General features: G+C 39.0%; 1 protein-coding gene across 1 annotated transcript in view; it reads left to right on the forward strand.

Moving 5' to 3' along the window:
- The first annotated feature begins 221 nt into the window (after positions 1–221).
- The window catches only part of LOC139541791 (uncharacterized), a 28,904-nt gene continuing 14,509 nt past the window's right edge, over positions 222–14,616 (forward strand). The window contains exons 1-5 of the mRNA XM_071346737.1: positions 222–431; positions 693–972; positions 1,380–1,648; positions 1,733–1,931; positions 2,078–2,214. Of these exons, the coding sequence (XP_071202838.1) occupies positions 702–972; positions 1,380–1,648; positions 1,733–1,931; positions 2,078–2,214 (876 nt within the window). The 5' untranslated portion in view covers positions 222–431; positions 693–701. The remainder of the gene's footprint in view (positions 432–692; positions 973–1,379; positions 1,649–1,732; positions 1,932–2,077; positions 2,215–14,616) is intronic.

The following is a 14,616-nucleotide window of genomic DNA, read 5'->3' on the forward strand; positions in this document are numbered from 1 at the left end:
AACAGTGTAGTGACCACAGCATGTGGTGGTGGTGTAGGGAACAGAACAGTGTAGTGACCACAGCATGTGGTGGTGGTGTAGGGGAACAGAACAGTGTAGTGACCACAGCATGTGGTGGTGGTGTAGGGGAACAGAACAGTGTAGTGACCACAGCATGTGGTGGTGGTGTAGGGAAACAGAACAGTGTAGTGACCACAGCATGTGGTGGTGGTGTAGGGAACAGAACAGTGTAGTGACCACAGCATGTGTTGGTGGTGTAGGGGAACAGAACAGTGTAGTGACAACAGCATGTGGTGGTGGTGTAGGGGAACAGAACAGTGTAGTGACTGTTTCCTGTGTCCAGGTTGACCCTGTCTGGAGAGAAGTATCGTAGTCTGGAGACTGTGATCTCTAGGCTGGAGGGGAACCTGAAGGTGCTGAATGTGGGAAAGGTAAGACTAGTGGCCAAGTCTAAAGTCAATGTGAGCAAACCACATACAGTAGATCACAGTATTCTCTGAAGACACTGCAGTGTGTGTGTGTGTGTTAAAGTTCCTAATGTAATGTATTTCATGATCATATGAGATATTGAGAGACCTGTATAAATATTCTAGTACGTCTTAAAAATATTAATACATTAATGATCTTTATTTGATATCACTAGTCAGTTTTTATATTCTCGTCCTTACATCATATCATCTTTGTTATTTTAGAGAACCTCCATGTTGGATGTTCCAGCTCTGCTGCTGACCACTCTGAAGGAGCTCACTGAAGAACAGCTGAAGACATTTCAGTCTCGCCTGACTAGTGGCTGGATGTTAGGCTTTCCTCTCATCCCAGAGAGTCAGCTGGAGAACTCTGACAGACAGGAGACAGTGGATCAGATGGTGAAGGGATACGGCCCTGAGAGAGCTGTGAGGAACACATTGAGGATCCTGATGTGGATGAAGCTGGGTGATCTGGCAGAGCAGTTACAGAGAGATTACATTGGAGGTAACATAACAACAATGTACATCAATCTATACATCACCATCACAGTTCAGTGTAGGTCTAACCAGAAAGAACATTCAACTGACTTCATAATAACATTCAGCAGGCTCCTCTTTTATAATGTTTATTCATGATGTATCCAGGTGACCCCATTATGATTAAACAATCCAACATTCATTACATTCCATACATACAATCACCAATACAGTAGGGAAGATTTCACAAATGTATTAGACTTTCTAATCATGACTGTATATCTCTTCCTGAGCTTCCTAATCTGGAAGATGAACCAGAATGATCTGGCAGAGAAGTTAGAGATCAGAGAAGTAGGATTGTAGACAAGAACCCTAACTGACTCTCTATCCCCCCTCCTATCTTCCCCTCTATTTCCCCTGTTTCTCTCTTTCCAGTTCTACTGCTGACCAGTCTGGAAGAGCTCACTGAAGAACAGCTGAAGACATTTCAGTCTAAACTGAATGTTGGCAGGATGTTAGGCTCTCCTCCCATCCCAGAGAAACAGCTGGAGAACACTAGCAGACAGGAGACAGTGGATCAGATGGTGAAGAGATACTGCCCTGAGGGAGCTATGAGGATCACACTCTGGATCCTGAGGGAGATGAATCTGGATGATCTGGCAGAGAAGTTAGAGAGAGATTATACTAGAGGTAACAACAATAATGTACATCAATCTATACATCACCATCACAGTTCAGTGTAGGTCTAACCAGAAAGAACATTCAACTGACTTCATTATAACATTCAGTCTCACCTGAATGGTGGCAGGATGTTAGGCTTTCCTCCCATCCCAGAGAGCCAGCTGGAGAACTCTGACAGACAGGACACAGTGGATCAGATGGTGAAGAGTTACGGCCCTGAGAGAGCTGTGAAGAACACATTGAGGATCCTGATGTGTATGGACCTAGATGATCTGGCAGAGCAGTTAGAGAGGGATTACAGTAGAGGTAACATAACAAGAATGTACATCAATCTATACATCACCATCACAGTTCAGAGAAGTTAGAGATCAGAGAAGTAGGATTGTAGACAAGGACCCTAACTGACTCTCTGTCCCCCTCTTGTCTTCCCCTCTATTTCCCCACTTTCTCAGGTATTCCCACTGCCCCATACCAGTCCTTTTTCCAACCCAGGCCCTTCTACGGCGCAATACACCCCCTTCCCTCCAGCTCCCCCTCCTTCCTGTTGTCATTAACTTCTGCTGGTACCTCAGGACACCTCAGTTCACAGGTAAGAGGGCGGTTAGAGAAGTGTAGGACCACTTCTACCCTCATATGTTAAACACCTGTACTCACTGTTATAGTCAGTTCTACAGTTCTACCCTCATATGTTAAACACCTGTACTCACTGTTATAGTCAGTTCTACCCTCATATGTTAAACACCTGTACTCACTGTTATAGTCAGTTCTACAGTTCTACCCTCATATGTTACATCACCTGTACTCACTGTCATAGTCAGTTCTACCCTCATATGTTAAACACCTGTACTCACTGTCATAGTCAGTTCTACCCTCATATGTTACATCACCTGTACTCACTGTCATAGTCAGTTCTACAGTTCTACCCTCATATGTTAAACACCTGTACTCACTGTCATAGTCAGTTCTACAGTTCTACCCTCATATGTTAAACACCTGTACTCACTGTTATAGTCAGTTCTACAGTTCTACCCTCATATGTTAAACACCTGTACTCACTGTTATAGTCAGTTCTACAGTTCTACCCTCATATGTTAAACACCTGTACTCACTGTTATAGTCAGTTCTACAGTACTACCCTCATATGTTAAACACCTGTACTCACTGTTATAGTCAGTTCTACCCTCATATGTTACATCACCTGTACTCACTGTTATAGTCAGTTCTACAGTTCTACCCTCATATGTTAAACACCTGTACTCACTGTTATAGTCAGTTCTACCCTCATATGTTAAACACCTGTACTCACTGTTATAGTCAGTTCTACCCTCATATGTTAAACACCTGTACTCACTGTTATAGTCAGTTCTAGAGTTCTACCCTCATATGTTAAACACCTGTACTCACTGTTATAGTCAGTTCTACAGTTCTACCCTCATATGTTACATCACCTGTACTCAATGTCATAGTTAGTTCTACAGTTCTACCCTCATATGTTACATCACCTGTACTCAATGTCATAGTCAGTTCTACAGTTCTACCCTCATATGTTAAAACACCTGTACTCACTGTCATAGTTAGTTCTACAGTTCTACCCTCATATGTTAAAACACCTATACTCACTGTCATAGTCAGTTCTACGCTCATATGTTAAACACCTGTACTCACTGTCATAGTCAGTTCTACAGTTCTACCCTCATATGTTAAACACCTGTACTCACTGTTATAGTCAGTTCTACAGTTCTACCCTCATATGTTAAACACCTGTACTCACTGTTATAGTCAGTTCTACAGTTCTACCCTCATATGTTAAACACCTGTACTCACTGTTATAGTCAGTTCTACAGTACTACCCTCATATGTTAAACACCTGTACTCACTGTTATAGTCAGTTCTACCCTCATATGTTACATCACCTGTACTCACTGTTATAGTCAGTTCTACAGTTCTACCCTCATATGTTAAACACCTGTACTCACTGTTATAGTCAGTTCTACCCTCATATGTTAAACACCTGTACTCACTGTTATAGTCAGTTCTACCCTCATATGTTAAACACCTGTACTCACTGTTATAGTCAGTTCTAGAGTTCTACCCTCATATGTTAAACACCTGTACTCACTGTTATAGTCAGTTCTACAGTTCTACCCTCATATGTTACATCACCTGTACTCAATGTCATAGTTAGTTCTACAGTTCTACCCTCATATGTTACATCACCTGTACTCAATGTCATAGTCAGTTCTACAGTTCTACCCTCATATGTTAAAACACCTGTACTCACTGTCATAGTTAGTTCTACAGTTCTACCCTCATATGTTAAAACACCTATACTCACTGTCATAGTCAGTTCTACGCTCATATGTTAAACACATGTACTCACTGTCATAGTCAGTTCTGCAGTTCTACCCTCATATGTTAAAACACCTGTACTCACTGTCATAGTTAGTTCTACAGTTCTACCCTCATATGTTAAAACACCTATACTCACTGTCATTGTCAGTTCTACGCTCATATGTTAAACACCTGTACTCACTGTTATAGTCAGTTCTACAGTTCTACCCTCATATGTTAAACACCTGTACTCACTGTTATAGTCAGTTCTACAGTTCTACTCTCATATGTTAAACACCTGTACTCACTGTTATAGTCAGTTCTACAGTTCTACCCTCATATGTTACATCACCTGTACTCAATGTCATAGTTAGTTCTACAGTTCTACCCTCATATGTTACATCACCTGTACTCAATGTCATAGTCAGTTCTACAGTTCTACCCTCATATGTTACATCACCTGTACTCAATGTCATAGTTATTTTTACAGTTCTACCCTCATATGTTAAAACACCTGTACTCACTGTCATAGTCAGTTCTACAGTTCTACCCTCATATGTTAAAACACCTATACTCACTGTCATAGTCAGTTCTACGCTCATATGTTAAACACCTGTACTCACTGTTATAGTCAGTTCTACAGTTCTACCCTCATATGTTAAACACCTGTACTCACTGTTATAGTCAGTTCTACAGTTCTACCCTCATATGTTAAACACCTGTACTCACTGTTATAGTCAGTTCTACAGTTCTACCCCCATATGTTAAACACCTGTACTCACTGTTATAGTCAGTTCTACAGTTCTACCCTCATATGTTAAACACCTGTACTCACTGTTATAGTCAGTTTTACAGTTCTACCCTCATATGTTAAACACCTGTACTCACTGTTATAGTCAGTTCTACAGTACTACCCTCATATGTTAAACACCTGTACTCACTGTTATAGTCAGTTCTACCCTCATATGTTACATCACCTGTACTCACTGTTATAGTCAGTTCTACAGTTCTACCCTCATATGTTAAACACCTGTACTCACTGTTATAGTCAGTTCTACAGTTCTACCCTCATATGTTAAACACCTGTACTCACTGTTATAGTCAGTTCTACAGTTCTACCCTCATATGTTACATCACCTGTACTCAATGTCATAGTCAGTTCTACAGTTCTACCCTCATATGTTAAACACCTGTACTCACTGTTATAGTCAGTTCTACAGTTCTACCCTCATATGTTACATCACCTGTACTCACTGTTATAGTCAGTTCTACAGTTCTACCCTCATATGTTAAACACCTGTACTCACTGTTATAGTCAGTTCTACAGTTCTACCCTCATATGTTAAACACCTGTACTCACTGTTATAGTCAGTTCTACAGTTCTACCCTCATATGTTACATCACCTGTACTCAATGTCATAGTCAGTTCTACAGTTCTACCCTCATATGTTAAACACCTGTACTCACTGTTATAGTCAGTTCTACAGTTCTACCCTCATATGTTAAACACCTGTACTCACTGTTATAGTCAGTTCTACAGTTCTACCCTCATATGTTAAACACCTGTACTCACTGTTATAGTCAGTTCTACAGTACTACCCTCATATGTTAAACACCTGTACTCACTGTTATAGTCAGTTCTACCCTCATATGTTACATCACCTGTACTCACTGTTATAGTCAGTTCTACAGTTCTACCCTCATATGTTAAACACCTGTACTCACTGTTATAGTCAGTTCTACCCTCATATGTTAAACACCTGTACTCACTGTTATAGTCAGTTCTACAGTACTACCCTCATATGTTAAACACCTGTACTCACTGTTATAGTCAGTTCTACCCTCATATGTTAAACACCTGTACTCACTGTTATTGTCAGTTCTACAGTTCTACTCTCATATGTTAAACACCTGTACTCACTGTTATAGTCAGTTCTACAGTTCTACCCTCATATGTTACATCACCTGTACTCAATGTCATAGTTAGTTCTACAGTTCTACCCTCATATGTTACATCACCTGTACTCAATGTCATAGTCAGTTCTACAGTTCTACCCTCATATGTTACATCACCTGTACTCAATGTCATAGTTATTTTTACAGTTCTACCCTCATATGTTAAAACACCTGTACTCACTGTCATAGTCAGTTCTACAGTTCTACCCTCATATGTTAAAACACCTATACTCACTGTCATAGTCAGTTCTACGCTCATATGTTAAACACCTGTACTCACTGTCATAGTCAGTTCTACAGTTCTACCCTCATATGTTACATCACCTGTACTCACTGTCATAGTCAGTTCTACCCTCATATGTTACATCACCTGTACTCACTGTCATAGTCAGTTCTACAGTTCTACCCTCATATGTTAAAACACCTGTACTCACTGTCATAGTCAGTTCTACAGTTCTACCCTCATATGTTAAAACACCTGTACTCACTGTCATAGTCAGTTCTACAGTTCTACCCTCATATGTTAAAACACCTGTACTCACTGTCATAGTCAGTTCTACAGTTCTACCCTCATATGTTAAACACCTGTACTCACTGTTATAGTCAGTTCTACAGTTCTACCCTCATATGTTAAAACACCTGTACTCACTGTCATAGTCAGTTCTACAGTTCTACCCTCATATGTTAAACACCTGTACTCACTATTATAGTCAGTTCTACAGTTCTACCCTCATATGTTAAACACCTGTACTCACTGTTATAGTCAGTTCTACAGTTCTACCCTCATATGTTAAACACCTGTACTCACTGTTATAGTCAGTTCTACAGTTCTACCCTCATATGTTAAACACCTGTACTCACTGTTATAGTCAGTTTTACAGTTCTACCCTCATATGTTAAACACCTGTACTCACTGTTATAGTCAGTTCTACAGTACTACCCTCATATGTTAAACACCTGTACTCACTGTTATAGTCAGTTCTACCCTCATATGTTACATCACCTGTACTCAATGTCATAGTCAGTTCTACAGTTCTACCCTCATATGTTAAACACCTGTACTCACTGTTATAGTCAGTTCTACAGTTCTACCCTCATATGTTAAACACCTGTACTCACTGTTATAGTCAGTTCTACAGTTCTACCCTCATATGTTAAACACCTGTACTCACTGTTATAGTCAGTTCTACAGTACTACCCTCATATGTTAAACACCTGTACTCACTGTTATAGTCAGTTCTACCCTCATATGTTACATCACCTGTACTCACTGTTATAGTCAGTTCTACAGTTCTACCCTCATATGTTAAACACCTGTACTCACTGTTATAGTCAGTTCTACCCTCATATGTTAAACACCTGTACTCACTGTTATAGTCAGTTCTAGAGTTCTACCCTCATATGTTAAACACCTGTACTCACTGTTATAGTCAGTTCTACAGTTCTACCCTCATATGTTACATCACCTGTACTCAATGTCATAGTTAGTTCTACAGTTCTACCCTCATATGTTACATCACCTGTACTCAATGTCATAGTCAGTTCTACAGTTCTACCCTCATATGTTACATCACCTGTACTCACTGTCATAGTCAGTTCTACAGTTCTACCCTCATATGTTAAAACACCTGTACTCACTGTCATAGTTAGTTCTACAGTTCTACCCTCATATGTTACATCACCTGTACTCAATGTCATAGTCAGTTCTACAGTTCTACCCTCATATGTTAAACACCTGTACTCACTGTTATAGTCAGTTCTACAGTTCTACCCTCATATGTTAAACACCTGTACTCACTGTTATAGTCAGTTCTACAGTTCTACCCTCATATGTTAAACACCTGTACTCACTATTATAGTCAGTTCTACAGTTCTACCCTCATATGTTAAACACCTGTACTCACTGTTATAGTCAGTTCTACAGTTCTACCCTCATATGTTAAACACCTGTACTCACTGTTATAGTCAGTTCTACAGTTCTACCCTCATATGTTAAACACCTGTACTCACTGTTATAGTCAGTTTTACAGTTCTACCCTCATATGTTAAACACCTGTACTCACTGTTATAGTCAGTTCTACAGTACTACCCTCATATGTTAAACACCTGTACTCACTGTTATAGTCAGTTCTACCCTCATATGTTACATCACCTGTACTCACTGTTATAGTCAGTTCTACAGTTCTACCCTCATATGTTACATCACCTGTACTCAATGTCATAGTCAGTTCTACAGTTCTACCCTCATATGTTAAACACCTATACTCACTGTTATAGTCAGTTCTACAGTTCTACCCTCATATGTTAAACACCTGTACTCACTGTTATAGTCAGTTCTACAGTTCTACCCTCATATGTTAAACACCTGTACTCACTGTTATAGTCAGTTCTACAGTTCTACCCTCATATGTTACATCACCTGTACTCAATGTCATAGTCAGTTCTACAGTTCTACCCTCATATGTTAAACACCTGTACTCACTGTTATAGTCAGTTCTACAGTTCTACCCTCATATGTTAAACACCTGTACTCACTGTTATAGTCAGTTCTACAGTTCTACCCTCATATGTTAAACACCTGTACTCACTGTTATAGTCAGTTCTACAGTACTACCCTCATATGTTAAACACCTGTACTCACTGTTATAGTCAGTTCTACCCTCATATGTTACATCACCTGTACTCACTGTTATAGTCAGTTCTACAGTTCTACCCTCATATGTTAAACACCTGTACTCACTGTTATAGTCAGTTCTACCCTCATATGTTAAACACCTGTACTCACTGTTATAGTCAGTTCTAGAGTTCTACCCTCATATGTTAAACACCTGTACTCACTGTTATAGTCAGTTCTACAGTTCTACCCTCATATGTTACATCACCTGTACTCAATGTCATAGTTAGTTCTACAGTTCTACCCTCATATGTTACATCACCTGTACTCAATGTCATAGTCAGTTCTACAGTTCTACCCTCATATGTTACATCACCTGTACTCACTGTCATAGTCAGTTCTACAGTTCTACCCTCATATGTTAAAACACCTGTACTCACTGTCATAGTTAGTTCTACAGTTCTACCCTCATATGTTAAAACACCTATACTCACTGTCATAGTCAGTTCTACGCTCATATGTTAAACACATGTACTCACTGTCATAGTCAGTTCTGCAGTTCTACCCTCATATGTTAAAACACCTGTACTCACTGTCATAGTTAGTTCTACAGTTCTACCCTCATATGTTAAAACACCTATACTCACTGTCATAGTCAGTTCTTCGCTCATATGTTAAACACCTGTACTCACTGTCATAGTCAGTTCTACAGTTCTACCCTCATATGTTAAAACACCTGTACTCACTGTCATAGTTAGTTCTACAGTTCTACCCTCATATGTTAAAACACCTATACTCACTGTCATTGTCAGTTCTACGCTCATATGTTAAACACCTGTACTCACTGTTATAGTCAGTTCTACAGTTCTACCCTCATATGTTAAACACCTGTACTCACTGTTATAGTCAGTTCTACAGTTCTACTCTCATATGTTAAACACCTGTACTCACTGTTATAGTCAGTTCTACAGTTCTACCCTCATATGTTACATCACCTGTACTCAATGTCATAGTTAGTTCTACAGTTCTACCCTCATATGTTACATCACCTGTACTCAATGTCATAGTCAGTTCTACAGTTCTACCCTCATATGTTACATCACCTGTACTCAATGTCATAGTTATTTTTACAGTTCTACCCTCATATGTTAAAACACCTGTACTCACTGTCATAGTCAGTTCTACAGTTCTACCCTCATATGTTAAAACACCTATACTCACTGTCATAGTCAGTTCTACGCTCATATGTTAAACACCTGTACTCACTGTCATAGTCAGTTCTACAGTTCTACCCTCATATGTTACATCACCTGTACTCACTGTCATAGTCAGTTCTACCCTCATATGTTACATCACCTGTACTCACTGTCATAGTCAGTTCTACAGTTCTACCCTCATATGTTAAAACACCTGTACTCACTGTCATAGTCAGTTCTACAGTTCTACCCTCATATGTTAAAACACCTGTACTCACTGTCATAGTCAGTTCTACAGTTCTACCCTCATATGTTAAAACACCTGTACTCACTGTCATAGTCAGTTCTACAGTTCTACCCTCATATGTTAAACACCTGTACTCACTGTTATAGTCAGTTCTACAGTTCTACCCTCATATGTTAAAACACCTGTACTCACTGTCATAGTCAGTTCTACAGTTCTACCCTCATATGTTAAACACCTGTACTCACTATTATAGTCAGTTCTACAGTTCTACCCTCATATGTTAAACACCTGTACTCACTGTTATAGTCAGTTCTACAGTTCTACCCTCATATGTTAAACACCTGTACTCACTGTTATAGTCAGTTCTACAGTTCTACCCTCATATGTTAAACACCTGTACTCACTGTTATAGTCAGTTTTACAGTTCTACCCTCATATGTTAAACACCTGTACTCACTGTTATAGTCAGTTCTACAGTACTACCCTCATATGTTAAACACCTGTACTCACTGTTATAGTCAGTTCTACCCTCATATGTTACATCACCTGTACTCACTGTTATAGTCAGTTCTACAGTTCTACCCTCATATGTTACATCACCTGTACTCAATGTCATAGTCAGTTCTACAGTTCTACCCTCATATGTTAAACACCTATACTCACTGTTATAGTCAGTTCTACAGTTCTACCCTCATATGTTAAACACCTGTACTCACTGTTATAGTCAGTTCTACAGTTCTACCCTCATATGTTAAACACCTGTACTCACTGTTATAGTCAGTTCTACAGTTCTACCCTCATATGTTACATCACCTGTACTCAATGTCATAGTCAGTTCTACAGTTCTACCCTCATATGTTAAACACCTGTACTCACTGTTATAGTCAGTTCTACAGTTCTACCCTCATATGTTAAACACCTGTACTCACTGTTATAGTCAGTTCTACAGTTCTACCCTCATATGTTAAACACCTGTACTCACTGTTATAGTCAGTTCTACAGTACTACCCTCATATGTTAAACACCTGTACTCACTGTTATAGTCAGTTCTACCCTCATATGTTACATCACCTGTACTCACTGTTATAGTCAGTTCTACAGTTCTACCCTCATATGTTAAACACCTGTACTCACTGTTATAGTCAGTTCTACCCTCATATGTTAAACACCTGTACTCACTGTTATAGTCAGTTCTACAGTACTACCCTCATATGTTAAACACCTGTACTCACTGTTATAGTCAGTTCTACCCTCATATGTTAAACACCTGTACTCACTGTTATAGTCAGTTCTACAGTTCTACTCTCATATGTTAAACACCTGTACTCACTGTTATAGTCAGTTCTACAGTTCTACCCTCATATGTTACATCACCTGTACTCAATGTCATAGTTAGTTCTACAGTTCTACCCTCATATGTTACATCACCTGTACTCAATGTCATAGTCAGTTCTACAGTTCTACCCTCATATGTTACATCACCTGTACTCAATGTCATAGTTATTTTTACAGTTCTACCCTCATATGTTAAAACACCTGTACTCACTGTCATAGTCAGTTCTACAGTTCTACCCTCATATGTTAAAACACCTATACTCACTGTCATAGTCAGTTCTACGCTCATATGTTAAACACCTGTACTCACTGTCATAGTCAGTTCTACAGTTCTACCCTCATATGTTACATCACCTGTACTCACTGTCATAGTCAGTTCTACCCTCATATGTTACATCACCTGTACTCACTGTCATAGTCAGTTCTACAGTTCTACCCTCATATGTTAAAACACCTGTACTCACTGTCATAGTCAGTTCTACAGTTCTACCCTCATATGTTAAAACACCTGTACTCACTGTCATAGTCAGTTCTACAGTTCTACCCTCATATGTTAAAACACCTGTACTCACTGTCATAGTCAGTTCTACAGTTCTACCCTCATATGTTAAACACCTGTACTCACTGTTATAGTCAGTTCTACAGTTCTACCCTCATATGTTAAAACACCTGTACTCACTGTCATAGTCAGTTCTACAGTTCTACCCTCATATGTTAAACACCTGTACTCACTATTATAGTCAGTTCTACAGTTCTACCCTCATATGTTAAACACCTGTACTCACTGTTATAGTCAGTTCTACAGTTCTACCATCATATGTTAAACACCTGTACTCACTGTTATAGTCAGTTCTACAGTTCTACCCTCATATGTTAAACACCTGTACTCACTGTTATAGTCAGTTTTACAGTTCTACCCTCATATGTTAAACACCTGTACTCACTGTTATAGTCAGTTCTACAGTACTACCCTCATATGTTAAACACCTGTACTCACTGTTATAGTCAGTTCTACCCTCATATGTTACATCACCTGTACTCACTGTTATAGTCAGTTCTACAGTTCTACCCTCATATGTTACATCACCTGTACTCAATGTCATAGTCAGTTCTACAGTTCTACCCTCATATGTTAAACACCTATACTCACTGTTATAGTCAGTTCTACAGTTCTACCCTCATATGTTAAACACCTGTACTCACTGTTATAGTCAGTTCTACAGTTCTACCCTCATATGTTAAACACCTGTACTCACTGTTATAGTCAGTTCTACAGTTCTACCCTCATATGTTACATCACCTGTACTCAATGTCATAGTCAGTTCTACAGTTCTACCCTCATATGTTAAACACCTGTACTCACTGTTATAGTCAGTTTTACAGTTCTACCCTCATATGTTAAACACCTGTACTCACTGTTATAGTCAGTTCTACAGTTCTACCCTCATATGTTAAACACCTGTACTCACTGTTATAGTCAGTTCTACAGTACTACCCTCATATGTTAAACACCTGTACTCACTGTTATAGTCAGTTCTACCCTCATATGTTACATCACCTGTACTCACTGTTATAGTCAGTTCTACAGTTCTACCCTCATATGTTAAACACCTGTACTCACTGTTATAGTCAGTTCTACCCTCATATGTTAAACACCTGTACTCACTGTTATAGTCAGTTCTAGAGTTCTACCCTCATATGTTAAACACCTGTACTCACTGTTATAGTCAGTTCTACAGTTCTACCCTCATATGTTACATCACCTGTACTCAATGTCATAGTTAGTTCTACAGTTCTACCCTCATATGTTACATCACCTGTACTCAATGTCATAGTCAGTTCTACAGTTCTACCCTCATATGTTACATCACCTGTACTCACTGTCATAGTCAGTTCTACAGTTCTACCCTCATATGTTAAAACACCTGTACTCACTGTCATAGTTAGTTCTACAGTTCTACCCTCATATGTTAAAACACCTATACTCACTGTCATAGTCAGTTCTACGCTCATATGTTAAACACATGTACTCACTGTCATAGTCAGTTCTGCAGTTCTACCCTCATATGTTAAAACACCTGTACTCACTGTCATAGTTAGTTCTACAGTTCTACCCTCATGTGTTAAAACACCTATACTCACTGTCATAGTCAGTTCTTCGCTCATATGTTAAACACCTGTACTCACTGTCATAGTCAGTTCTACAGTTCTACCCTCATATGTTAAAACACCTGTACTCACTGTCATAGTTAGTTCTACAGTTCTACCCTCATATGTTAAAACACCTATACTCACTGTCATTGTCAGTTCTACGCTCATATGTTAAACACCTGTACTCACTGTTATAGTCAGTTCTACAGTTCTACCCTCATATGTTAAACACCTGTACTCACTGTTATAGTCAGTTCTACAGTTCTACTCTCATATGTTAAACACCTGTACTCACTGTTATAGTCAGTTCTACAGTTCTACCCTCATATGTTACATCACCTGTACTCAATGTCATAGTCAGTTCTACAGTTCTACCCTCATATGTTACATCACCTGTACTCAATGTCATAGTTATTTTTACAGTTCTACCCTCATATGTTAAAACACCTGTACTCACTGTCATAGTCAGTTCTACAGTTCTACCCTCATATGTTAAAACACCTATACTCACTGTCATAGTCAGTTCTACGCTCATATGTTAAACACCTGTACTCACTGTCATAGTCAGTTCTACAGTTCTACCCTCATATGTTACATCACCTGTACTCACTGTCATAGTCAGTTCTACCCTCATATGTTACATCACCTGTACTCACTGTCATAGTCAGTTCTACAGTTCTACCCTCATATGTTAAAACACCTGTACTCACTGTCATAGTCAGTTCTACAGTTCTACCCTCATATGTTAAAACACCTGTACTCACTGTCATAGTCAGTTCTACAGTTCTACCCTCATATGTTAAAACACCTGTACTCACTGTCATAGTCAGTTCTACAGTTCTACCCTCATATGTTAAACACCTGTACTCACTGTTATAGTCAGTTCTACAGTTCTACCCTCATATGTTAAAACACCTGTACTCACTGTCATAGTCAGTTCTACAGTTCTACCCTCATATGTTAAACACCTGTACTCACTATTATAGTCAGTTCTACAGTTCTACCCTCATATGTTAAACACCTGTACTCACTGTTATAGTCAGTTCTACAGTTCTACCCTCATATGTTAAACACCTGTACTCACTGTTATAGTCAGTTCTACAGTTCTACCCTCATATGTTAAACACCTGTACTCACTGTTATAGTCAGTTTTACAGTTCT

Source organism: Salvelinus alpinus, chromosome 2 (genome assembly GCF_045679555.1).
Source record: "Salvelinus alpinus chromosome 2, SLU_Salpinus.1, whole genome shotgun sequence".
In the NCBI taxonomy this organism is placed as follows: Eukaryota; Metazoa; Chordata; class Actinopteri; order Salmoniformes; family Salmonidae; genus Salvelinus; species Salvelinus alpinus.